This window comes from Myiozetetes cayanensis, unplaced genomic scaffold (genome assembly GCF_022539395.1).
Source record: "Myiozetetes cayanensis isolate MyiCay16 unplaced genomic scaffold, myiCay2020 scf27, whole genome shotgun sequence".
Classification (NCBI taxonomy): Eukaryota; Metazoa; Chordata; class Aves; order Passeriformes; family Tyrannidae; genus Myiozetetes; species Myiozetetes cayanensis.
Genome location: NW_026087488.1, coordinates 1,948,351 through 1,973,913, shown reverse-complemented (window position 1 = coordinate 1,973,913; position 25,563 = coordinate 1,948,351). Strand labels below are relative to the sequence as shown.

General features: G+C 47.2%; 2 protein-coding genes across 3 annotated transcripts; one reads left to right on the top strand and one right to left on the bottom strand.

Annotated features, from left to right (window-relative positions):
- CA4 (carbonic anhydrase 4) lies at positions 1-16,442 on the bottom strand. Of its 2 annotated transcripts, XM_050321873.1 has the most exons (8): positions 16,191-16,436; positions 6,555-6,608; positions 6,048-6,218; positions 3,899-4,077; positions 3,109-3,201; positions 2,778-2,841; positions 2,492-2,655; positions 1-1,565 (listed from the first exon to the last, which is right to left on the bottom strand). In XM_050321873.1, exons 1-8 carry the CDS (start codon positions 16,246-16,248, stop codon positions 1,377-1,379), a joined length of 972 nt encoding a protein of 323 aa, XP_050177830.1. In that variant the 5' UTR covers positions 16,249-16,436; the 3' UTR covers positions 1-1,376. The 2 variants fall into 2 exon arrangements, with proteins under 2 accessions (XP_050177830.1, XP_050177831.1); XM_050321874.1 differs by lacking the exon at positions 6,555-6,608 and having other exon boundaries at positions 16,191-16,442.
- LOC126643489 (lysophosphatidic acid receptor 1-B-like) lies at positions 14,920-24,389 on the top strand. Its single transcript, XM_050321875.1, has 4 exons — positions 14,920-15,252; positions 18,847-19,063; positions 19,544-20,312; positions 22,275-24,389. The coding sequence occupies exon 4, from the start codon at positions 22,655-22,657 to the stop codon at positions 23,621-23,623; it is 969 nt and encodes a 322-aa protein (XP_050177832.1). The 5' UTR covers positions 14,920-15,252; positions 18,847-19,063; positions 19,544-20,312; positions 22,275-22,654; the 3' UTR covers positions 23,624-24,389.
- Positions 24,390-25,563: the final 1,174 nt, after the last annotated feature.

Below are 25,563 nucleotides of genomic sequence, written 5' to 3'. Positions count from 1 at the left end.
TTCAACTTTAATATTTTGTTTATGTTTGCTCCTCAAAAGTTTTTCTGTTACATAAAAATACACTTTAAGTATCAATCATTCCTTTAAACATTAAATAGGTGGATTTGCTTTCCCATGTGTGTTTTTAAAGCTTATATTATTGATTGATAAATATGAAAATAGTCGCCCCCCGTTTTTTCTGCTTTGGTGAGCTGTGGTTACTCTCACTGCCAGGATTTTCCTGAAAATGGCCATATAACTGTAGTATAAAGTAATCTGTGCAAACACTGCCCTAAAGAAAAAAAAATACAAGTCTGCTACTATGAAATCCTATTTTGGTGTGGCCAAAATCTAAATTTCTAAAAGAAGCCATAACGTGTTATAACACAAGGAAACCCCATCCACCAAGATCTTTTCTGTAAGTAACTGGGTAAGATCTGAAGGTATCAGTTCAAATCACAATCTTCTTGGAAAAACTGTCTTTGCCATATGTGAATATTGTTATTAAAAATTATATATATATATATAAAAGAAATATATATATATATATAAAAGAAATATATATAAGAAAGAGCCATTTCTTCAGCTGTCCCATTTTATTAGTCAGATAAAAACTGTAAAGGATCATCAGAGTCCCACACTTCAAATGCAGCCCTCCAAAGAGAGGGAATTTCCACGGATGTGCCCCTGGTCCGTGGGGAGGAGCTTCCCTGCTGCTCTGTGGCACATCAGGTCGGCCCTGGGCTGAATAAATAACAGAGAAAGCTGAAAGGCAGAGCTGGGAGAGCAGGTGAGAGGAATCCAGCATCCTTTGGGAAGTGATTCGGCCCCTCTGCAGGGAGAGGGGGTTGTGTTAGGTGAGGTTTGTCCCGTGTGGGGGTGACCCACGTGTTGCTCCGCTGGGTGGGAGCGTTTTTCCCAGTGTGGGATTAGAGGAATGACTGCCAGGTTTGAGTGTAAACATCCTCCAAACAAACCCCTTCACAGGCACTTAGGAACAGGTTCCTCTTGAAGGTCCTCTGTGCACCTTGTCAAGTGTCCTTCCAGTGGTGTGTTAAAACTACAGGTCTGCAGATAATCCATCCCAAGCCATCCTAAGGTTTCCTCTGAGTGTTCTGGGTTGGTTTATTTTGAAAGTGAAGCTCCGCAGCTTTATCTTACGGTTCCTTTGGGTTCTGGTGGCTTAGTGCAACGGGTTTCATTTTCTGTAAGAGCAGCACAGTCCCTGGCCAATGCCTGGAGGAGGACAAGGTTACATCCTGCACTGAGATACGGGTCACGAGTTGGTAATTAGAGAGGCTACTCGATACAAAGAGCCAACAACAGTGAGAATAACCAAAAAAAAAAGGGGGAAAAAAAAAAAAAAAGAGCAGAATGTTGACTGAGGTGAGAAATGTTCACTGGGAAGGAGAGCTCAGGAAGAAGGTGAGCGTGAGGAGCAGCAGGAGGAGCTTTGCCGGGGGCAGGACGGTGCTGGCGCTGGACCAGGACACCTTGCGCTCGTGCAGGGGCTGGACGGGCCGGAAATTTTCGATCATGTGGGTTGAGTTCTTCCCATCAAAGTGCAGAGCTGCAAAGTAGGAGAGCTGCAGGCAGGGAAGGAGAGAGAACAGATCGTTAAACCCTTTTTTTCCTCCCCCCATAGGACTCTGGGAAGTGCGGTGTCGCAAACCCGCGGGTTTGGACGGTGTGGATGAACCAAAGCTTGCAGGAAGCGCCGTGACAGAGGCCACTGCCAGGGGTCACCCACAGATGACTCCTGACAGCCTTGGAAATCAGGGGCACTTCCTTTCTGCGTGAGCCAAGCGCTTTGTTCACCTCAAGAGCCTGGTTGCCCCTGTCCTCCTGACGCACACGGCCCTGTCCTCGCCCACCACGTCACGGTGACACAAGGTGGGAGCACGAGGACTTCTGTCTTTGCTCCAAACTTCTCCCAGCACTGTCAGATGCTGAGCTGTGCCTGGCTGAGCACTGCCCTGTGACTGAGGGGCTGGGAGGAAACCGGGAGCAAGGAGCTCAAATGCAGGTGCTGGCCCTCAGCCAGGCTGTGCAGCCTCTGGACAGGCTGCGTTTTCGAGGCACTCGTGATTCAACCTCCTGTTCCTCCCTGCAGGTCGAAAACGGGCTGCTTAAAGCTGGTGCTGATAGGCTCAAAGTTTGGATTTGGAATTATTCTGTTCTGGCCTCCTGCCAGCAGGAGGAAAGCCATGAAATTTGGGAGTGAGCAGGTGACAGCAGTGGAAGTGGCGCTGACGAAGCGCTGAGCTGGGCCACTACCTGGGGGGTTTTCTTGGCTTTCTTTTCGCGTCGTCATTTCCCCTTCCTTCCCCTTTCCTGCCATTTTTTGGGAGGTGATTTAATAGGGTCAGTCAGCTGGCACTAGGGAGTACATTTAGGCTAATGCCAAGTGAGTGTGTTTGGAACGAGGCAGTGGAGCCGCCGCTCAGGCTGTGTCGCTGTGGGGGCGGGCAGGCAGCCCAAGGGGCAAAGCAGACCCTCCCCTGGGACTCACCTGGAGAAGACTGAGTTCAATTGGCCTCTCAAATATTGTCCAGATGACACCCTCGAAGCAGTCAGGGGTGGTGAGGGAGCCCTCATACCGATAGTACCTCCCAAGCTCTTCCTTGGGCGGGAGAAGGGAACTCAGTGGCAAAGGATCGATCTGTGCTGATAGCCCTGAACAAACCACGGGAAAACACTGCTTGTAACACTTGGGGCTGCTGGTTTTGTCCACATTTATCTTCAGCACCTCCCTCATTGCACAGCTTGTGAAACCCCTGTCCAGGTGTCTCTCTTACCTTTGTATTGGATATTCTCTAATTCATTCAGTAGAGTTGCGTAATTTTTATTTTCCTCGTCAACCTGAAATGGAAACGTTTTGATTCCAAATCACGCATTTCTCAACCACTGGTGGCTTTGAATTAATTGTGGATAAACCAGAAGGGAACCACGAGGGTAAAAAGCACCAGCAAGCAGGATGTAGAAGAGGGTAGAGGAACTAAGTGCTGGCAGAATGCCTGCAGAAGACAGGGAGGGTTAGGTCTTGTGTACTGCAGTGTTGACATAAACAATCACTCAGCCAAATTGCTGGGAGGTTTGAGATGGACAATTAGAAATTGGACTGCCTACCTTTATAAAGAAGGCCAGCACAGCCAAACCATCCTTGTACTTCTTGGCTTCTGCTACGTTGGGAACATCTTCTCTGATGTGGACAAGGTGCAGCTGTAACACAAGAGCCAAGAACAATTATTTTCTCCTTTTCCACTGCTGTGGGGCTGGAGCTGCTCGTGCCTTGTGGGCTGGGGACAGACAGCTCGAGCCCCCTGACCTGGGGCAGGAACTGTGCAATCAGTGAATTTGGAACGTGCCCATCAGCAATCATTTCATACACACACCACTCCTCCCTCAGAAGGTGAAGTGCTCTGTGTTCCACTGCCCTCAGTTCCCAGCCTGTGCACTGGGACAGGCAGATTTTCATGTTGTGGTTTGAAAGGGGGGTGGTTTCCTTCCACCAGTCCTTGTGTATCTGCACTGGTGACTTGTCTTGCCTTGAAGAGAAAATCTCTGCTTGCACAGGTCAGTGGGTGCAGTCCCAGAAATGAAGCTGGGTAAGCAGTGGGAGAGCAATTTACCACTGGGCTTCCAAACAGAGAAATTATGTTTAACGTGTGAAGAGGGTAATCTGTGCAGACTTTAAAACATTTCTCCTCCCAGGTGCTGTGTAACCCCAGCTTTGGAGTCTGCTCTGTGCCTGTGCTGTGCCAAACCAGTGTGTTTTCCTGGGAGTGAGCAGTGTCCTCCCTTCCACATTCCCACCATCAGACTTCCCTGGGAGACCCAGCCAATAGTTTTTGTGAAAAGCATCTTGAAAAGCAGAGTTCTGCAGTAAAACCCATAACCCCCCAGCGTTCTCACCCACCTCCATGGCGTATTTCTCCCCATCTATGCTGTGCTCTGAGCCAGGGATGTATTGCTGCACTCCTGGGCTGCTTTGCTGCATGCTTGGGACCCCCCAGTGCAAATGGAATTCCACTGCCTTGTATTTCCTTGCCAGACCTCCACCTCCAATTTTGGGGGATGCATCCAGTGTTACCTTCACTGGGGGGAAAAAAGGGAAGCTGTTTTAAAGGCAAAAATCAGATCAGGCATTGGTAGGATGTGAGAGCAGAGATTCAGATTTGTCTGAAAGTTCTGGCTTGGTTTTTCATGCCAAGTGTTCCACAAATTCAACACTGCAGAAACTGAACTCTTAATTATAGCTGAGTTTAATTTGGAATGCATTATAAACCATTATGACCTCAGGAGTCAGAGCTTCTTCTGCCTTTCAGAAGACCCTCTATTCCTTCATTTTTTGTCCTGGAAAACACCCTCTGTCAAAGTAAATTTGATCACAGTTTGTTTGGGTTTAACCATTGTTTTAATCTCCTATTATCTACCCTGCAACATTCCTTTTAGGCAGGGTTTAAAGATGTTCTGTTTTAATTTAGAGTAGAGCTGCAATTTAAGCCTAAGCATCTAAACCATTACTTCTGTTTAATGTGATGTTTGATCTGCTGTTAACAGCAAAATAAAATGTTCTTAGGAGATATTCTTCTAGCTAGACCTCACCATCACTTGCTTGATACATTTGACATATAATTTTAAATTTTACTTATTAGGATCTCTACATTAAACACAGCACTTTTCTCTGCATAGGAGAATTCTGGATTGCAGCCCCAGAGATTTCATTTGTGTTCTGAATTCCAAATGAACCTGGAGCTTGCATGAGTCAGTTCCTTTGCGTTTTTATCTGTAAATGGATGAGTCACAGATCTTTGTGGGCTTTGTTTATTTGGCTGGTGAGACCTTTGGGACGCTGACCTTGCTATCTGCCCCTCACCCAACACAGGGACGCTCTAATCTCACCTGGAGCTTCCAGCTGCAGCTGGAATTTCAGCAGTAGCTGTTCCAGGGCTGTTCCATTCAGCCCAGGAACTGGTTGCCCTCAGAAGGAAGAGATTTCAAAAGCCCAGATTAACCCCCTAATCCTCGTGCACGGCTGGGGAAGGTGGGAGTGCTGAGCAATCCTTACAAACAGTAATTTTTGTGGAGGAGGAATGTAAGGTGGACATCCTAGAGCACCATTCTGTCATGGCAAAGCCACTAATTTATCAGTGAAAAGTCAAAATATGAAAGATCCTTCTGATCTTTCACAATGCCAGTGTTTTAAACCAGGATCTCTGGCTGTTCAGATCTCCCCAGCTGCCTTCCTACCCTTCCCTTTTGAGTCAGGAGATATTTGCCACTTGCTGCTTTCTGCTGTAAGGATTTGGTGGTTAAAATAACCCCTCTAAGATTTTAAGAGCACCTAACAATAATTTAAAATAAAGCAGACCCCAGATTTATTTTTAAAGCTGAAGTAATTGAGCATAATTCTGTTGAAGCATCATCATTACGATTGCTCTTAGTGATAAAAGGTGGAGGAAGTGCAACAGTTCTAAATTGCTTTTCACTGATTCACTGTTTACTGAATCAATAAGTTGCTGATCAAGACACTCATTACCTTCTGTGTGCAGAGAGAACAGGTTTAAGTCTGAGAAGATTTTAGCTGGTTATTTAAAGAACTGGTAGGACTCACACACCACGAGCCACGGGTCTGTGACTGTCCCACGTTACGTTTTTCTTCAGCAGAATTCTTTGTGCAGAAGCAAAGTTTGCAAAGGGCAAGCCCAGAAATGAAGGGTTGGGGGAGCATCCAGCAGAAAATGAGATGTCTCTGCCCAAAGGGTTGTCCTGAACCCCTCTCGCACCCACACTGTTGGGGTTAGAAGTTCCCTGGACAGCTCTGTCTCTGCACATCTACAGGATGTAGACGCTCAAGGGCCACGCCCAGAGCCCAAAAACTTGATAAATCCCTCAAACTCCCCAGAAAACTTTGGATCTGAGGGTGTTCTGGAAGTTTCACCTCTGAAGTACAAGGGGGGATATCTCATCTGTGCTTCCTTGCTGTAGGGATACCCAGCACCAAGCCCGGGAGGGGGAAGAAGGGAATGGCACAGATAAATCCCCCAGTACTTGCCAGTACTTGCCTGTATGTCCATTATTTTCTACATTCCACTTTGAAGACCCCTTCCCATCATATCCCTCAAAGGTCAGAGGCTTGAGGCTCCTGTCATAAACGACGTCTCTGGTGACAATGTTGATGGGGGACTGCCTGTCCCCTTTGCAGGCAGGATCTGTCAGGTGCCACTGGTGAGGATCTGTGGCAGGGGGAAGGAAACAATTGTTTTCTGTAGACAGCAAATCCCTCACAAAGCCAAACCACCCAACCAACACACTCTTGCTTGGGAAACTGGAGGTATCAGGGGGGATCTCCTCTGGAGCTTGTTTTGGAGTTATTTTTATATTTGTAGCGTTGGAACAAAATGAACAGTTACCACCACCACTGGTATCTTCCAAAAACCCTCCCCCAGGTATCCTGTTTGTGCACATAAAGCATCAAGTGCTGAGAATTTTTGCATTGTTTCTCTCCAGAGCCCCTTTGCTAAATGGAAGGATCACGAATGTGACTGGGAAAGTCACTGGGCCAGCAGTACCTTCACAGTCCGGGTGTTCACACTTCTGGGACCGGTAACACCAGTGGCTCCCCACTGAAGAAGAGGAAATAAAAACAGCAGGTGTTCAAAATCTGCACAAATTGTCCCCCCAAAATCAGCAGTGAAATGGATCCTCAGGGAGTGATGACTGGACACAGGTTTTTGAGAACTTCTTGGGGTCTTCTGCCTGATTTTATTAGGGTAAAATGTTTAATTTCTTAAATATCTAACCAAGGGTGGCTTCTGGAGGCAAAAGCTCCACATTTGAATTCACGTGGTGTTAAAATAAATTCCCTTTATCGGTTCTGCTCTTGCCAACCTTTCATTGACTTGTAAATTCCCTTATGCAAGAGGACTTACTTTACTCTGTTCCAGGAACTATCTGAAAGGTTACTTGGTGCAATAGGGAATTTTAAGAGGTGAAGGATCTCTCTTCCTGGAAGATCTGAAGGATCTAACCCAGCTGTAATCCATCCCACAGAGATGGCTGCGAATTTTTTCAATACAACATCTTAATTTTAACTTTTTCTTTGCCAGAAGAAATGCAAAGTTCAGAGGAAAAGAGCTGGTTTAACTGAGGTATGTGTTGATCTGGTCAGGAAAGTAGGGACTGGTTTGGTTGTCACAGGTTCCTTCAGTGGCTCTTTATGACAGTTCTAAACCTCAAAAGGCCTTGGACAGGAATAGTTCTCTTACTGAGAACTCAACTACTGAGCTTGAATCCATAACAATTCAAAACCTCTTATAATCATGATTAATACTAGAGCTCCTGTTTTCTCATGACTAGTAAATTATAGACAGTTTAGGAAATGGCAAATCAATTTTAAGGATTATTGTGGATGGGTCCTGTCATTAAATTGGTAATTACCAGAATCTGTAATTTATAACACACCTGCTGGAAGTCTCATCATGGCTTTTACCACCTTTATCTTGATATCAGCAGCAGAGCAATACATCCATCCAGTAAGGATTTAGAAGTTATAAATAGAGCCCTGACATAAAAGGTGGGTAAGTATAACCCAGAGGGAGACTTGGACAAGCTTTTGGCAATTAATATAACCTTGAAAAAAAAAAAAAGAGAGTTCCAGTTTTTCTTTCACAGAACCTAAATTTATGCTGAAAACTACAAATGATGTTGACTCCACTTTCTGGTTTAGCAAGTGTTTAGTAACGCTGAGAGGAAAAGTAAACAATGCTGTTGGTTTTTGTTGGAAGAACCGAAGGGATTTCTGTGTTGTTGTTCCATTGATGTCTTTCAATTATCCAAAAAAATTCCCATTTGACGAGGTTTTGTTTTTTGACAGCTTTCTAACCCTACACCAAATTTCACTTTCTGAAATTGCTGGTGGCATTTTTTGCAGGTCTGGTGTGCACCAAGCAGTGGCCTGAGCTCCAGCTGAGCTTTCCTCACCCTTCACCAGGGCACAGCAGAACCGGGAGCTCCGGGATGTCACCGAGCACCTTAATCGATATTCTGATCAGTGAGTGCCCCAAGAATGCCAGGTGAGGAGACCTTCACGTGCCTGCTCATGTCCCATGAGGCAGTGTTTGAATGACTCCAGGAATATTTTTGGCAACTCGGTGCTCAGCCTGTGCTTTAACAGTTCCACACTGGGGTTGGGATTTTCTTGGCAATTTACACACAGATGAACCTTTAGGAGAAAGAAAGCAGCGATAACCTGGACAAGAGGGGACAGCCACCTGCAAAGATTTGCTCTCCAAGCCTCTGGGAGGTGAGTTAAGGCAGAGAGGGGAGTTGCCAGGTGAGAACTCAAGGCTGGGGGAGGAATCCCGGGCTGTTTACCCTGAACTCCGGGAACAAGCTCTGCTCTGGGTTTGCACAACGGGAGGTGAGCAGGGCTCAGTCATCAGAGCTCTGCTGTGAAGAAAATCCAATTTTCCAGTCAATAGGATTCACAACTGGGAGTAAGTGCAGCGAGGTCCTTGGGGATAAGGTTGTGGGGCTTCCAAACCGTGGCTGCAGAATCACAACAATCAAAGACAACCCCAGGAGACACCGAGGGAAGGGGAAGATCACCAGATCATGCTGTCAGTGGTCCTGAATCAGTGCCTCTGTCCCATGGAAGTGGCTTGTGGAGCCTTTCACTGCTGAGTCCACATCCCACCCTTCTCAAACAAAGCAATCCCTGACTTTTTACTGCCTGAGCAGGTGCTCGGCAGGGTCTCCCAAATAAACCTGTGGGTTTCAATCACCTCTGAGTGATGCCTGTGAGCAGACTGAAAGTCTTTCAGCCACGGCATAGAGATGAAGGGGAGAAAAAGACTTTACAAATAACATGAAATTTAAAAAATCCATCCCTCAGTGGCTACAGCTGCCTCACATCCAGCACTCAGGAGTGTTCATCCCTTCTTCTGTTGAATTCTTACAGGTAGTGTCTGAGTTTTGCAAGAGTTCCAGGGAATTCCTGATGTCTATGAACAAAGTCAGAATCTGTGTTTTCTATCAAGTCCTTATCTCGTTTGTGGTTTAGACAGGTGGATGGTATCAGTGAAGGAGAACAGGATATAAATTCAGCATTTCATAAGAAAAAGGTCCTTAAAGCTGTTAAACCTTAAACAATGACCTAATTAAACATTCCAGAATGCCTGAGCAAACAGTGAATTAATGTTTATTGTGAATTAGAGACCTTTTTTGGTTGGCAGCAATGGAACATTGGAGAACAGGATCTTTTGTGTAGATACTGCTCAGAAGGAACCTGAGTCACTTACAAGGAAAATTTGCCTTTGGATTTTATCTGTCAGGTGTGATTCCTCCCTGCGTAGGGACCTTGCATTACAATGGCTCTTTTTTCCCCTGAGCTTTAGGGCTTTATTTCTGAAGCAAGAAGGAAAGGTACTTGTCACATCCAGTCAGTTGTCTGTGGTCTCAGGCATGATTAGGCCCTAAGATATGTTGTCCAGTGGAGTCTTAATTGTCTGAGTGGCTCCTGCCGCTTCCCTTAGGAGGCTGTTCCACAGTCTATGAGCCTTCACCGTCAGGAAATGTTTCCTGTGGAATAGCTTACATTTTCCACTTGCTTATCTGCATCCCTTCACTCCTAGAAACATCACTGAACCACCCTAAACAATTCTTTTCCCTCCCTGGTGTTTACAGCACTCAAATAGTTCCCTGCTAATCTGCAGTTCCTGTTCTTGCTTCATCCATCCCTTGTCCCGTCTCTTGGCAACTGTTGCCTTCACCTTCCCACCGTTTCAACTTCCAAATCCTTCATCCCCCTTCCTCTGACCCCCCCTTTCTTACAGGGTCTGGGTGCCTGTCAGATCCCACCCTGCCCTCCCCTCACCTGACTGCTCTTTCAATCAAACCTCAGCTCACCCGGTTTCCTTCCTATCATTTATTTTATTGCCTGGAAAAACGCAGCAGAAAGTGGGTCTTTCAGTATTTTAATGGGTTTTTTTTCTGTTTCTTTGTTTTTATAGCTGAGGTGCTGAAATAATTGCACTGAGATATAGATATAGATATAGTTATATATATATATATACACACCTGGACCTACAGTTCCTGTATTATCACCTATATCTTGCTTTTACCTCGTGTTATGAGTCCTTGATTTACGTAGTGATGTACCACACCACAGGTGTCACACTGGCTTTACAGGTTTAATTTAGAGTGGGGCTGAATTGTGGTGAAGGCCTCCTCTTCCTCCCCAGAGTTCAGGACAGTTAAATTTAGGGAGTCTCTCCTGGCAAGCGAGCAATCCTACTTATCTCTGTTTCTTCCTCGTCAAACTTACAACTGCTTTCCTGACCAGAGCCGTTTCTTGGCGCAGGGAACAAGCTGGAAAACAATACAATTACGTATTGTTTTCGTTTCATTGTAAACGTTTTCAATTGTTTTCAGCTATCGGGCCTCGTTTGGAAGCTCGAGGCAGAAAATTCCCCCAGTTGAGAACTCCCCCTCCTGTCCGCTCGGACAGCGCTGCTGGCCGGGAGCCAGGCTGGGAGCAGCTGCCAAGCCGCTATTGTGTGATCTAGGAAAAGACCCTTAAGCTCTTTGGACCACGCTCAGACTGCCTGAATTCCATAAAAGTTCCTAAATCTACTTTGTCCTACTTGTTGCCTGCTTTGCTGCCCTACTTGGAGCTGCAGAGCCTTGGAAGGCCAATCCCTGGGCCAGTGGCGTGGGACAGGTGTGTTCTGCGGGCTCAGAATGCCCTCTTCACTTGTTCACACGCACAGAGGAGTCACTAAAACAGGTTTTGTCCCTCTGACAGAGTGGCTGAAAATCATTAATTTTACATTTGACAGATACCTTTCTTAACTGTGTTTAATCTCTGGAAGTGTAAATGACTTTTATGCCGCGAGCAGCCTGAAGCAGTGGGACAGTAAGAATATCCTGGGCTGCTTTTTAGCTCAAATCCCTTCTCCCTTTCACTGACTGACTCCTTTGTTTGTGCCTTTTAGCCTCCTGTCACCCTTTCAGCCACAGTCCTGGCTGACCATTCCCTGTTTTTTGGGACACACGGATCAGTGCTCCCTGTCAGAGAGCCCAGCCTGCCCTCGGGGCCAGAGCTCTCCTTACTGCTCTCTAATCCATCCCCAAATCTGCTGTCACCTTCGCAGCAATTTCCATGAAAGTGGCAAAAGCTGGTTTTGCACGTGATGTATTTTTGGCTTTGGTTTGTGTCGAGCTCATCCTAATTTTAGCTGGCTTTGTAAAACTTACTATTTTTAGTACAAAAGACAAAACAACTTAAAAAGCGATTGTTATCGAAGCCTGTCTTTGTAATTAATGAGATATGCTGAGCACAAACTCAGCATGTATAGATAAGCCTATTTATACATTCTTAAGTATTGCACATCCTCAGGAAGCCCCAATCAGCCACTTTGACAGACAAAATCAGTTCCAAAGGTTTGCTCCTCAGTTTGTGTGTCCTAACCACGTAAAAACAAGTGTTTGTGATGGTCCATCGCCCTTCTGCTCACTTTTACCTGGAATTTTGTTTTTCATAATGATAATACACCTTCATGCATGTGCATTCCAGGGTAGCTCAAGGGGATTCAGCCTTCAAAATGAGCTTTATTGTAGTGGTGAAAGATTACAAGTCTCCACATCTGATTGGAGCCCAGTGTTTATAATTTGCACACGTACACATAAATCACATGTGCACATAAATCACTGGCTCAGTGAGGTCTCTGTGACACACATAAGGAAAAACCCAGAGAGTGAAGGGTTCTAACTATGCCTTATTAACATCTGCAAACGACTTCCTTTGTGTCAGAGCCAGGAGAACGTTTTTAGCTGTGACCTGTGGTACTGGTGTAGCCTCTGTCATAGATCTGTGTCCTCGTAAATGTGCTGTAGAAGCTGCTCTTTAACCAAAAAAATGAGTATCCAGGGCTAAGGTGACTTGCCCCTGTGAGGGATTTTGCCTTGCTCTGTTGAATAAAAATACAATTTGGAATATTTTTTAAAGTATTTTTAAATTGAATTCAAACAAATGCCTTTTATGGCTTTACCGTCCTTTTGCAGCCTTTTATGCTGAGTTTAGGATGACTGATCTCAGGGCTAAAAATATAACTAAAAATCTAATAACAGGCCATTAGATATATTCTGCAACGTAACAAAGCATCTCCTGCAGTGCCAAAAACAGGGGGAAAAAAGCCTGTTCCTGTGGAGACAGACACTGGAGTTTGCAGCATGTCCTGGACACCCAAAGGCTCGTGCTGGTTATTTGGGCAGCTGAGAGAAAAGTGTCTCACAGCAGCACCTGTCTCTGGAAGTGCTTTTCTGACTCCAATCTTCAGCATCTCAGTGTAAGAGCCAGGAGAAAACGTGGCTCCAGTTTTCCTAAGACTCCCGGTGCCCAGCTGGCAGCATAAAAGGGGTGTTCCAGTCCTTATGCTGATGTTTTTGCTGCAGGAGGAAGGAGAGGATTTCTTAAGCTGAGGTCATGTCACTTGTCACCCGGGTGTGGCTGCTGTGAGGGGCTCCTGCCCTGCTCCTGTCCTTCTCCCAGAGCTGAAGGGCAGCAGGACAGAGCCCTGGGATCTGGGATGCTGGTGGAGGAGGAGATGATGCAGCACACTGCAGTTCTCATGAGCTCAGCCCTGGCATGTTCACACAGATTGATGAGTCTGGAGCGTTCTGCTGCTCCTCAGGCTGAGCCCTGAACGCTGCATTAGTGATGTGACTGTGTCCCTGGAGAGCTGCCCACTCCTGCTGTGGCACCACGGGCTGCAGGGCAGGGAGCAGTGAGGTTGGACTGGCAGCTGGGATGCCCTTGGATGCATCAGCTGAGGAAAAAACCTGCCTGCTCAGGAGCCTGGATGGCCACTGAGGGATCTCATATCCATGTGCTGCCTTGGGCACAGCACGGATCAAACAAAGCAGGATTCACCCTCGTGGGAGGGTGGGGGCAGTGTGGGAGCTGTGGGGACAGTGTGGGAGCTGTGGGGGCAGTGTGGCAGCACACATCCTTTCTGACTCCATGCAGATTGCTGGGAAGGGGCTCAAGGCACTCCTGCTCTGACACAAAGTCACCCAGGTGTGCCACACAGATATAGCTTGATGTCACACCTGTCAGGCTGTGAGAGATCCCATATGTGACTCTCATACTGTCTTGTAACTGGTTTTGGGATCCTGCCAGTGACACACAGGGTTGTTCTCTGCCTGCTGGGCTCGGTTCTCTGCCCCCCCAAAATGAAGCAGTGGGAATCCCTTGCTCTGGGTGCACACCCTGTGCATCCTGACAAACATGAGCACTTATCTCTCGCACCCAGGGCAGCTGACCACGAGGACAATCCTCAGGTAAACCTTTACAACTGTTGTGGCAGCTTGAAAGTTGCCAGGGAGGAAGAGAGGAAAGCCCTAAGCATAAAGACCCTTAGCTGAGATCAGAAGTCTGTCTGCACTGAGATAGTCGAGCATTTGGGATAATGTCAGTGATGTCATCTGTATTTACTCGTGCTGGGCTAGTGGTGGAGAGAGGGAAATTCAGGCAATCCATACCTCCTAAAGCACCTGTGGATCACTGCCTAGAGCAGCTATGACTCACTGCCTTTTCTCTCTGTTCCAGGTCTTACACTGCAGTTATTGATAATACTCTTCTTTCTTAATCAACTGAAAATGCAGCTTTTCATCCCAGAGTGTGTCTTAAGTGCATCCCGACTTTGCCAACCCTCCAATGGAGCTGGGATCCAACCACAAATGTGTGTGCAGTCCACAGCATTAGAACTGGAAAGGGAAGAAGTTACAGCATCCCTTTTGGTGCTGTTTATGGGGCTCTCGGGTATCTCTTGTACGGGAATGGCCCTGAGGAAGCCCCAGAGTGAGGGCTGAGCTGACGTCAATGCCCGCATGGTTATGTAAATTTTATGTTCCTCGAAGTTAAAACTATGTAAGCAGAAATATAGAAAATTGGAGGAATCATGTTCTATCAGGCAACAATCTGTTGGAGCACCAGAGCATGGACTGTGGGTGATTGTCTCCTCATGGCTGAGCCCTGGCCTGTGATAAAGCAAAAGGTTAAAATGTGCTGGGGTTCATTCCATTCCTCTTAAAGAAAATTATTTTCAGCAACACCTGGGGCTTGCTCTAACCCCACCTGAAAGCTGCTGGATGGGGGTATATTCCTGCTCTCTGAATGGCCCTAGAGTGAATCCACCATTAATAAAACCTCTCTCAAATACCTGGAACGCTCCTGCTGGAAATAGCAGACCTTTGGACGCCCTTCTGCCCAACAGCAGCACCAGAGGATCCCTGGGCTCTCAAAGGAGTCAAACCAGCCATCTGAGGTGCATCAGTGCAGCTGCTGAAGGAATTTACTGCGTAAGTCAGTGGATGGGAGGCTGGACAGAGCCTTAAGGGAGATGGTTCCCCTTCCAGGTGGGTGCACCGATGTCCCACAGTTTCCCTCCTGTAGAACAGGGATAACCAACTGTCCTTCCTCACGGAACCCTGGAAGGACCAGTGGCAGTAATTTTAAAACCCAGGTGCTCTGATATTAAGACAGGTCAAGGCTGAAAGCAGTTTGAAAGATTAGCAATCAGTCATTTGGCCGTTGAAGTGTGGGGAGTGATGAGCTGGCCAGATTAGAACAGCCCAGGTGGAGGGGGGTTAAATGAGCTGGGCAGGGGATCTCCCTCAAGCTCCTTCTGAAAAGGGGTGAGATGGAAAGGGATTGCTTGTTTTTTTAAAAAAATACCTTCTGAGTATGACAAGAAGTAATTGATTCTCAGAAGCTGAGGGTTCTTGAAATGTGCAGCCCTTTTGACTTAGCATAATGTAACCCCTGAAGCTGCTGCTTCAGGAAAAGTTTGGAAAAGAAGGTGGAGGGCATGGCAGGTTTCTTTTGTGCTGATAACTGTGTAGTTTGGCTCTGCACTTGGGGAAAAAAGCAGAATTAATCAGGATTAGGGGACAAAAACACCCACAAAATGTTATATGCATCCCCTATATTATTTCCATCTGCTAATTATTAACACCAATGTAATAAAACCACAAAGGTTTTCTACATAGTCATTCAAGTTTCCATAACACATCCCTCAACAGAGCAGTAAATTTAGCAAAGTGTTAATCAGTCAGTAATCAATACCAGGCAAACACTGGTTGTAGACTTTGTAAAAGCAAAGGCTCTTTGTGTTTGTGCTTCCCTGTCCCACGGGTGGGAACCCCTGGAGAGAGAACACCAAAGAAACGGGGACCAGAGAGGAGGGAAGGGATCGGGACTGTCAGGTAAGAGCCTGGAAAAGGCAAGTTACTGAGTCATAGGAGGGTATTTAGGAACAGAGAAGGAAAAGAAGGGAAACCCCCTCAGTTTCCCCGGGAGGCACTTTGTGAGCAGCTCTTGTTGCCTGAGGCGTCTGAACCTTGATCTGCTGTAAAACCATCTCTCTTTAAGCGACACTGGTGCAGCGTTTCCCCCTGACACCTCTGATAACACCGCAGCTCTCCTTCCCTCACTGCACTCTGGGCTAGTTTAGTGCAAACAATAGACCCTTCTTGGCTTTGGAGGGTTTGATTTTGAGGCTGTGTGTGCACAGGAAAGGGGATTGGTTCGATGTCGCAGCGTTGCTGATTAAATTGAAGCGTTAAAATGCCTTCTGCATTTTCCAATACTAATTATAGATGGCTGTTTAATCGAGCCAGGGTAAGTGCACAGTGTACTTATAGTGCCCAGGGAGCAAAAATAGATGGGGCTGCTGGGCTGATGCAGCAAAGACATATTGTTCACTCTCTCTCAGCAGAATTTCACCTTATATCACAAACAGCAAAGCAATAGGAGTGGAAAACTAAAACAAGCTATTTGCTTTAAGTTTTAACAAGTTTTACAGGTAAAGAAATTACTCTTTGATATAAGTGCACAAATATAATTAACTGTAGAGATCAAGTCAAACCTCATTGATTTTTCTTAGAAGAGGAAGGCAGATAGAATCTCCAAAGGTGAAAAAAAAACCCCAACCCAAAAGCACTCACTCATTCATTCATTCATGAGAAAAATCTATGCTTGATATTTTAGCACAAATAATAAATCCCATAGAAATAAATAAATCATTGTTCATTTACCACATGGAAGAATCAGAGAGCCTGTGCTGCGTGTCCTGACACTCAGAAGCAAATCAGAAATCAGAGTAACCTTAACAGGGGGTTAGAAAGAGCAGGCAAGGACTTACCTACTGCGTCTGTCCTGAGAATGTGCAGAGAGAACAGAGCAAGGAACAGCAATTCCATTCTCTGTTTTAAACAGGCTCAGTGTTGGGACCAGAATTGATTAGACTCCTCAGGATGTGATCATATTTCTGCTCTCAGTTTTATACTGGAGTAAGTACTCCAGGACAGACCTGAAAGCCATAGCAGGAAGGTGAACTCCTCCCCTTTGTAATTTCTCCAGATTTACCCCGCTCCTGATTTGCCTGAATTTATTCATTCCCCAAAATGAATGGCAAAGGGAATGAGGCTCTTTGGCACTGAGCCTTCAGTGAATAGCTGAGGCTTTGCAACCTGTGCCTGTTTAGTGACCTCTCACTGAAATGCTATGTTTTTATTTAGTGCTGATTTTTTCCTGACAGCCCCCATGACATTTGATTAACGTGTGAGTGTTAAGGTTGGTGTTCTCTTTAAAAAAAAACTGTGAAGGAAACAAAGCCCCAACTCCCCCCATCCCTACCCCACAACCCTCAGGACTGCAGGAGATTAGTGGGACTGGAAAATGGGAATTCCGTGTGCAGTGACAGGAAATGTTTAATAGGTGACATGCAACACCTTACTTACGTAATTAAGGAATTATACTGGTTTTAATAATCCTTTTTCTTAGCTTTCTGCTTCTGCTGCTATAGTATAATATTTACAGATTTTCTTTCTGTCCCCTTTCCTATCTGATTTTTTTAATTCCATGTGCCTGGTTCAGTGGCAGCTCAGACTTTTCGTTCAACAAACAGAAAAGCGACACAACTGCTTTTTGCTCTGTTACAGACACGGTGTCACCTTTTAATTTGGGGTCGGATTTTGATACAGCTGAGGAAAACAAATGAGGGAGTGAAACAACTTCTTCCCGTTCCCCAGAGGCTTCTCTGTCCACGCTGGGTTGGGTGGGAGAAGAACAGGATGACCCAGTGCTGCTCCACGGAGGGGAGGATGGAGTGAAGTGATGCTCTGCCAGCAGATCTGAGTGTGCAGAGTCAGCCAGCAGGGGCTGAATTAAAAAACAAGGAGCCAAGAAAGTGCTTTTTGCCTTCCCCAAGAGCTGCAGCTCCCAGGGCAAGGCTGTGCTGTCAGCAGAAGGGTCGCAGGGGCTCGGGACCTGCAGTAACACCGGGACAGCTGACTCACGAGCAGCTCTTTTATTCATAAAAAAACCGGCTATAAATAACCCCCCAACAATGAAGAGCTGCTGGGTAGTGTTTTTCCATCCTGCTCTAGGCAGTTGGAGCCTGCACAGAGGATGATGTGCCTAGCACATGGGGATAAGATAAATAGTTGCTGCAGTGACAAGAACAATAAGGGAATTAGTGGCATTTTTTCACTTCCGAGCGCGCGGTCCCGGCGGGGCTCGGGGAGCAAGGTGCGTTCTGAGCACGTAGGGCAGGGAGGGGGCAGGTGCTGGCAGCCTTCAAGGGCATCCACGAGCCACTTCACTCCTGGGCTCCTCTCTTTCCTGGGGATGGTCCTCAGTGAGGACCTGAAAGGACCCTCTCATGGATTTCTTTCACTCTGTTTCTGTTTCGCTCTCTGAGAGCAAAAAGCCTGCTGGAAACTCTCTGTTCAGGACTGAAAAACAGGGTTAGAAATTTTGATCTTAAATATCAGGATTCTTGGCTTGTTTCTTTTTCTTTTTTTTTTTTCCTTTCTAAGCCTCTCAGCCTATCACTACTAAATTGCTAATAAATTGCACTGCAATCATATCAGCTAAGCTTTTATTTGTGCTAGAAAGTAAAGGCACGCTCAGGGAAAGACATTCCCTCTCCTTATAAAACCTGTAATCTAAATAAGCAGGGCAGACATCAGGTGATCCCCTTATTTTTCTCTAAGGAAACTCACCTGGCATGTGCTTGGTTATCAGTTCTCCATGGCACCGCTGCTCCTCGGGATAATTTCGAAAGGAATTGCTCTGTGGGTGGGTTTTGGACTTTGAACATAAAGATATGTGAGGATCTTGGTCGGAGAAGGTGAGAGTCAAAGCTGAGCAGGGAGGTGACAGCAGAACACTGAACTGCAGGCTGGTTTTTTCCTGGCAGAATTATTGCAGTTGTGTCCTTAGCTACAGGGGAGGTGGGAACACCAAAACCACTGAAAATCGCATTTATTTTGTTGCCTTGAGGGTCACAGCAACAAAGGCTTTGGAGATGTTCCCCCAGCCTGGGTCCTGAACCATGGGGAGCCTGGGGGGGATGTGGTGGTTAATGAGGCTTTCATGAGTCAAATGATGCCTCCATGCGCTGAGGGGAGGGAGCCCAGAGCTGTCCCCAGCCTTCCAGCTGAGGGGCTGCACATCGCATGTCCCAGCAGGAGGGATGAGGGCTGGCTGGGGCTGAACCCACGGCACAAAGGCATCAGAGACCCAAAATCCAGGCTGTGGCTCAGCTCTGTGGGCTGGGGGCTGAGCTGTTGCTCTCAGAAGGAAGCTCTGAGGGTTGTGAGGGTCAGACTGGCCTGGGTCCAAACCCCGGTCACAAATGAGCCAGGAGGAACTGAACCTGGGATGGGAGAGGGAAGAGGCTTCAAACACAGATGGGTTTCACGACTGGGAACCCCACCCTGTGTGTGAGAAAACGCGCTGAGTGCTCCTCATTTACTCGTGTGTTGCCATTTTCTTGGTTACAATTCCCACAGCGCTGCACAGGAAATCTGGAACTTCACAGCTCGTGGTGAACCACAGTCATCAGGCCTTCATCTTCCACGAGGAACGTGGGCTGGCTCTGATCCTCCCTGAGGAACAGGTACAAGGTCGTTTCCATGGAACATTCAGGAGTGGGGTTAAGGTGTTTTCTGCCTTCTTCACATCTAAACCATCAGTGGAAGGCTCTGCTTGCCACGCACCTGGTTTGAGGTATTTATTCCTGCTTGTTGCCTTTGAGACAGGTCAATTCAAGTTCCCCAAAAGGTGAAAATACCAGTTCTGGCATCTCAGAGAGGCGTCCTGGCTCTGCATAAAGTGGGGAAGGGTCTGTTTTGGGGAGTGTCCTTGCAGCAAACCATCCTTGCCAGTGTTTTGTTGGTAACATGCTGCTGAGCAGCACTCAGAGACTTCAAGCCTGATGATTGTCTTCACTTCATGTGCCTGCTGAGGGCCCTGAAACAGAGCTGGGATGTTGGGTAACTCCAAACTCCTCAAAGAGAGAGGGCGGGGGAGGAGCAGAGCTCTCTGTTTCCAAAACATCTCAGAAAAATCTTGGAAGGAGATCATACACCCCATTTGTGCCTTCCTCTCCAAAAAGGAAGACTTTAATCTGCATAAATTAAAACATAAACTGGATAAATAGGCTCCTGATTTGTGTGCCTCCCCTTGGTGACTGTTTCTTCTCTGCAGGCCCTGTGGTGCCCGCTGGCAGAGTGGGCAGGTGGATGTTCTGGTCCCACAGAAGGTCATGGCAGTGAACTCTGGATCCAGGGGTGGCTCTCCCTCCATGCTCAGCTCAGCCATTTTTTGGCTCAGGAAGGGTTTTGTCTGTTGTGAAAGGGCAGAGCTGGAGTGCAGGGGCAACTGGGAGAAAGCTGAACCATTGGCTTTCCCAACAAACAAGGTCTGGAGTGTCAGGAACGAGTAGGAATTGGCTGTGAGTTCAGGGAGAACGTGGCAGGGAAGAAACCAGGACAGTGGAATCCCCTCATCCTTGCAGTGCCTGGTCTGTCCTGTGTGTACAATGTGTGTCCATGACCTTGCAGGTGACACCAACCCACCTGCAGCTCACCTTTTGTGGGATTCTTGTTTTCATCACGTGGACGCAGCTTTTTCTCCCGTGGTTTCAGGCACAGCTCAGTTCCTCAGGGTGCTGTCAGCACAAAGGACACTTGGTTGCTCTGCATCACACCCAGGTAAGGGTGTCTGTTGTCCAAGGGTTACTGAGCAGAGCTGGGACTCAGATCCTGGACAGAATTCCCTGCTTTAAGGAACGTCCCAGCTGGGGCTTGTCCTGAGGGCAGTTCTGAGACTGTGAGCTCAGCGGGGTGAAGATGGATTTTCCACAACAGCCACTTGAATCATCACTAAAACTTCAGCCTGAAGCTTCTGGTGTCTCTTTCTCCGTCTCTTCAACGTGTTCAGTGATTATTTCCTTCTCCACAGGCCCAGTCATCAGGTAATTATTATTGAACTTTGAGATTCTCTACAAAATAAACCCACTTCCAAACACGTGACACGTATCAAAACAACACCAATTCAGACATTCAGATAAAGAAATATAAAACCAATGATAGAGCTAAAAGGAAAACAACTGTAAACTAAAAAATGCTGTAGAAGGCAAGGTCTAGATAAATCTGAATTAAAGGCTGCCAACAGCAGGGTACAGCCAGTGTTTGAGGTGTCAGCCTGAGAGACTGCAGATTAGATTGAGCTCTCTGGACCTCTGAGGGATCTTAAACAAATAATGTGATTGCTCTTTTCCCGTTTATGGGACGTAGATAACAGCCTTTCCTCACAGGGGTAGGGTGAGGTAAGTCCAAGGAAAATCGCCCACTTCCCGCAATGTGGGGGCAGAAAAACGCCCTTGAGCTGAGGTTGGGACACGCAGAGCTTCGGCTGGGTGGCAGCTCTGTCTCTGGGATTTCAATTCAGAGCAGTTTTCACCTGGTTTTGAGAGCTCCAGCTGCATCCCAGAGGGTTGCAATGCCCAAACCTGGGGGTTTTCTGCAAGTTAAAGCCCACTAAAAAACAAGCAGTTGCCACACTAATATCATCTCCCTTAATCTAGCAGCATTATGCTAATTTTTCTGTAATTCTATTAGGGAAATAAGATTACAAAGCTTTTGTGAAGAGCTGTTTATGCTACTCGATATTATTTTAATTACGCTCCTATCTCATCTCGTTTAGTGCTTAAGTGCTTGAACGCCGGATTTTTCAAATTAGAGCCATTTCAAGGAGCGTTTTCAGGAATATCTGCAGCGTTTCAGATTATTGAAAGGGTTTGCTGACTCGAGGCGTTGGCACCGATGGGGTGACAGGAATAGTGGAGCCCTTGTTGAGCTGCAACCTCACACCAGAGGTGTGGCTGACAGGGAGGGTTCCAGGATGCACAAGGGATGGGTTATCTGGGACACTGGGAGAAGGATATTTTATAGGATGTTAAGATATTATCCACAGGCTCCATTCATCAATTTGCAGCCCTTATTTCCTATGTAATCATTCTGTGCATTGCTGTGGGACCACCTGGAACACTTAAAGCATTTCTAGCACATAATTATTGTGTGCTGATTGCACACTAACCTGAACAGACTTTCATGCACTTCAACAGGAAAAAAGAAGCCCTAGGGTTTTCCTTCTCAAGCTCCCCCATTTTAGCCTGAATTTCTGGTGTTGTGAATTTGGCAGAGCTGTCAGAGCTCAGGGGTTCCCAGCTCCAGAGCAATGATCAGATGTCAGTGCTGAATGTGGAAAGCCCATGAACTCAGCTGAGCTGCCTGGCAATATCCCAGGATAAAATTGCCACTAATGGAAATTAATCCTTTGTTAGGATAACAGTGAGAAATGAATTAAATCAGAGTAAATTTGGACATAACATGGCTTTACCTGGGTAACTGTGCTGCTCACCTGAACTGCTCTGCTGTTTAAAATCTCCCTGTTCCCACTGAACCCTGTATTTTGTTCCAGCAGTGCCCTCTGCTGAGAGCATGGAATGTGTGTCCCAAAGGCTTTTTTCTCCAAGGCTCAAGCATTTTAAATCTAGAGCTCAAAAATCACTTGCCTTTAAAAAGGTAGAGAAAGAACAGATATCGTGATATTGGTGTTGGTTTATTAATGTGCAGGTCATACCCTAAATAAACACAAAATATCCTACATTGAGCAGGAGTTATGATGCCTGCTGTTGTTTAGCTACGTTGCCATCCAAGAATTAAGGTGGGAAAATGGCATTTTCCTAACTGCTTAGGCAGGAGCTGGGGGCCAGGTTGGTGACACAACACTGATGTTCTTATTTCAGCTCCATCAGTCACACACTCCCCCCTCCCAACCCACAAAACTCTGCTCTCCCTTTCCTGCCTCTCTAATCCTTTATCATCTAATTTATCTGCGAGTTAAAGCTGAACCCACATTAATTCCATTTTAGGCTATCCTTAAAGAATTTTGAACTCCCGATGTGATCACTCATCCTCTCAAGATGTGGCCAGATTTTGCTGCTGGCAGAGGTTGTTTGCAGCAGCTCATCCGCGCGGCAGCAAATGTGTTTTCCAGTTTGGGCTGTCCTGGCAACTCGACGTTAATTGGCGATGCCCTGAGGTGGCAACCCAAATATTTAAAAGCACAGGTGGTTAAAGTTTAATCCACCATCATGATGATGATGATGTGGCAACAGATGCTGCGTGGCAGGATCCATTCTGCGCCTGGAGAACGAGGTGGCAGCAGCAGCTCTCGCGTGGTGTGGTCTCTGACAGAGTGCGGGATGAGTAAAGCCGACCTCACTGAGGGCTGAAAGGAGGATCTTCCACCATGAATGGACTCCCAAACTGCTCTGCTAACTACACAAACATCTGGAATCATTCTCTGGTGCTTGCCCTGGGCATCCCCCAGCTGACCATCAACGTCGCGTCCGTGCTCTTCAACTGCACCGTCATCTTCATGCGCCTGGTCACCAAGGACCTGCACAAGCCCATCTCCATTCTCTTCTGCAATTTGGCCGTTTCCGATCTCTTCACCAGCTTCTCTGGCTTTTGGATTTCTGCGCTGTTCATCACCAACCCCGACATCACCATCTTTGGCTCCAAGGACATGCTCGCCCCTTACGCCCTGTACACGACGTCCATTTTATCCACCATCTACAACCTGGTGAGCATCGGGGTCGAGCGGTACCTGGCTGTGGCCAAGAGCATGAGGACGAGGTTCAGGGTTGCCAGAAACCATTCCATAGCCGTGGTTTTCATCAACTGGGTCCTCGCTTTCTTTCTGGGCTGCTTGCCCCTGATGGGGTGGAACTGCCTGCACAAGGAGGAGAAAGTCTCGGTCCTCTACAGCCCCTTCTGTGTCGACTACCTCATCTTCATCTCCATCCCCAACGTCGTGGTGGCGTTTATCATCCCTCTGTTCACCTACCTCAGGATCATCATCATCCTGAGGAGGAGGAAGCTGAGGATGAAGGCGTGCGGGCAGGCCACGGGCACCTACAAATCGGCTGAGACCCAGGTGGCCAGGACCAGCATCTTCATCTGGCTGCTGGCGCTCATCTCCTACGCCCCCTTCTTCGCCGGGGTCATTTTTGACGCCACCAACCAGCGGTGCCACATCGACCTCTACCCGGGCGTCTACATCTTCAGGAACTGCACGGCCGTGCTCATCACCATCAACTGCCTGGGCAACCCCCTCATCTACACCCTCAAGCTCAAAACCCTGGGGGCCAAGCTCAAGGCTCTCAAGTGCCTCTCCGTCGGCCGCGTCCGAGCCTGTGCCATCGAGCACATCTAGGCGGGGCTGCCCCTGCTGCGGCGCTGCCGCTGGGCCTGGAGCCAGGGACAGCCCTGCAGCCCCTCCAGAACCACAGAGGTTCCCAGAACATGTGGATGGGGCACCTGGGGGCACGGATTAGTGGTGGGATGGTGGATGGACTTGGTCCTGGAGGTCTGCTCCAGCCTCGACGCCGGGCTCTGTGCCTCCCCACGCCCTCAGCAGCGAGAGGCTGTTCTGCCTGGCTCTCCCTGGGGAAGCAGGCAGTGTGTACCCCTGCTCTGCTTTGCCTCCAGCTGGGATCAGGGAGCTGCTTTCCTGGGAGATAAAAATAACCCCATTAGCCCTGTTTACTCTGCCTTCGGAAATCGGCGGCCGCTGCTGCGCTCGCTTCGCTGCCGACGCTCCCGTCCCCCTCGGGTGGTTTGGATGGCTTTGAGGGCAGTTTAATGGCTGGAAAATTCTCAGCAGTTGGGGAGCGAAATTGTCGGTTTACTTTCTCATTTACGCTCAGTCGAGTTGTCCCTTTGACTGCTGGGTGGGTCTTTGTTAGCGGGGCACTCAGCCCTGTTCTCCTGGTGTCCTTCTAACTGCAGTGTGGAGCTGGGTTAAGTGTTTTTGTGGGACATCCGTGGCTACATCTTTCATATTTCTGCTTATAGAGGCACACTCGAGTCCATGGCTTGTGAAATTCGTGCTGTTCTGGGTGAAAACCTCGGCTGGATCCTTCAGGATTAAACTGAAGTTGAGTTGCCTGTAAAAAAACAAAATAAAGATGTCAAGACCAGGTGTTTTGTAAAAGAAAAAGGTCTTAATCCCTCTCTCTCTCAAAAGGAAAAAAAAAATTGGCTGCTGAATATTTATTTAGTTGATATTGTTTTATCAGGTCCTAGTGGAGGTGGATGTTTATTCTTAGTCACACAGGGAGATGTTCTAGAAGAACCTCAGCGCTCAAATTTCTGATCTCTTGCCTGAACCAAGACAGGTTTTATTTTCTCTTGCCCCAGCCAGAAGCCTGGCTTTGACAGGTCTGGTGCCATCAGCTCCCCTTGCTGGTTCCAAAGTGTGCTCAGAGGCTGCTCTGGGGGGTTTCACCAATGCACAGAATGTAGGAAATGGGAAATGCCATCACATTAACAAATCTGACACCCAGTCCTTCCCTTTATTGCTGACAAACCCCTCTCCTGTGCTGCTTCACACTGAAGGACTCCAGGGGAGTTCCTTTGATCTGAATTAAAATTCAGATATTTAAGGAAATGGATGGCCCTAAGTGACACAGAATTAAAATGAATTATTGAAATGGATAATGTAACTCAGGCAAGATAATTTCTTTTCCCTGTTCCTTGTTTTATTTTGGAGCACTGCTGTTCTGTCAGGGATTTCTGGGAGCTCCCACCACCCTCAGCCCCAGGGAGTGTCTGGTTGCAACCTGAACATCTGCATTTCACCCTCAACAACAGCAGGTTCAGCCAAAACCTCCCACAGGGCCGATGGTGAAGGCCAACCCGGGCTGGTTTTGGGTGGGATATTTGCTTTGTGGTGTAGTTTCTGTCCCCACTTCCACAGTGACATCGGGAAGGTGCCAGGTCAGGAGCAGAGCACTCGATGTGTCACTGCCCATGGCAGTGGTGGGCACTGGGAAAGCCAAGGGGACTGCTGGGATCCTTCAAGAGCCCTCCAGAGGGTCTGGATCTCTGCATCTGTAACTCTAGATATCTCTGTCTCTCTCTATAGATAGATCTGTACATATATTTATATTTCTCTGTATCTCATATCTCTATATATCTGTGTATCTATCTAATGTTTCTTTCTCTCTGTCTCCCCTCCTTCTCTCCCCCCATATATAATCGATATCTAGAGAGATATATCTATACCTGTACCTCTCCAGTTATCTGTAGATCACTCTGTGTGTCTATAGATCTCTCTCTGTAAACCTATAGATCTCTTTATACATCTCTGTC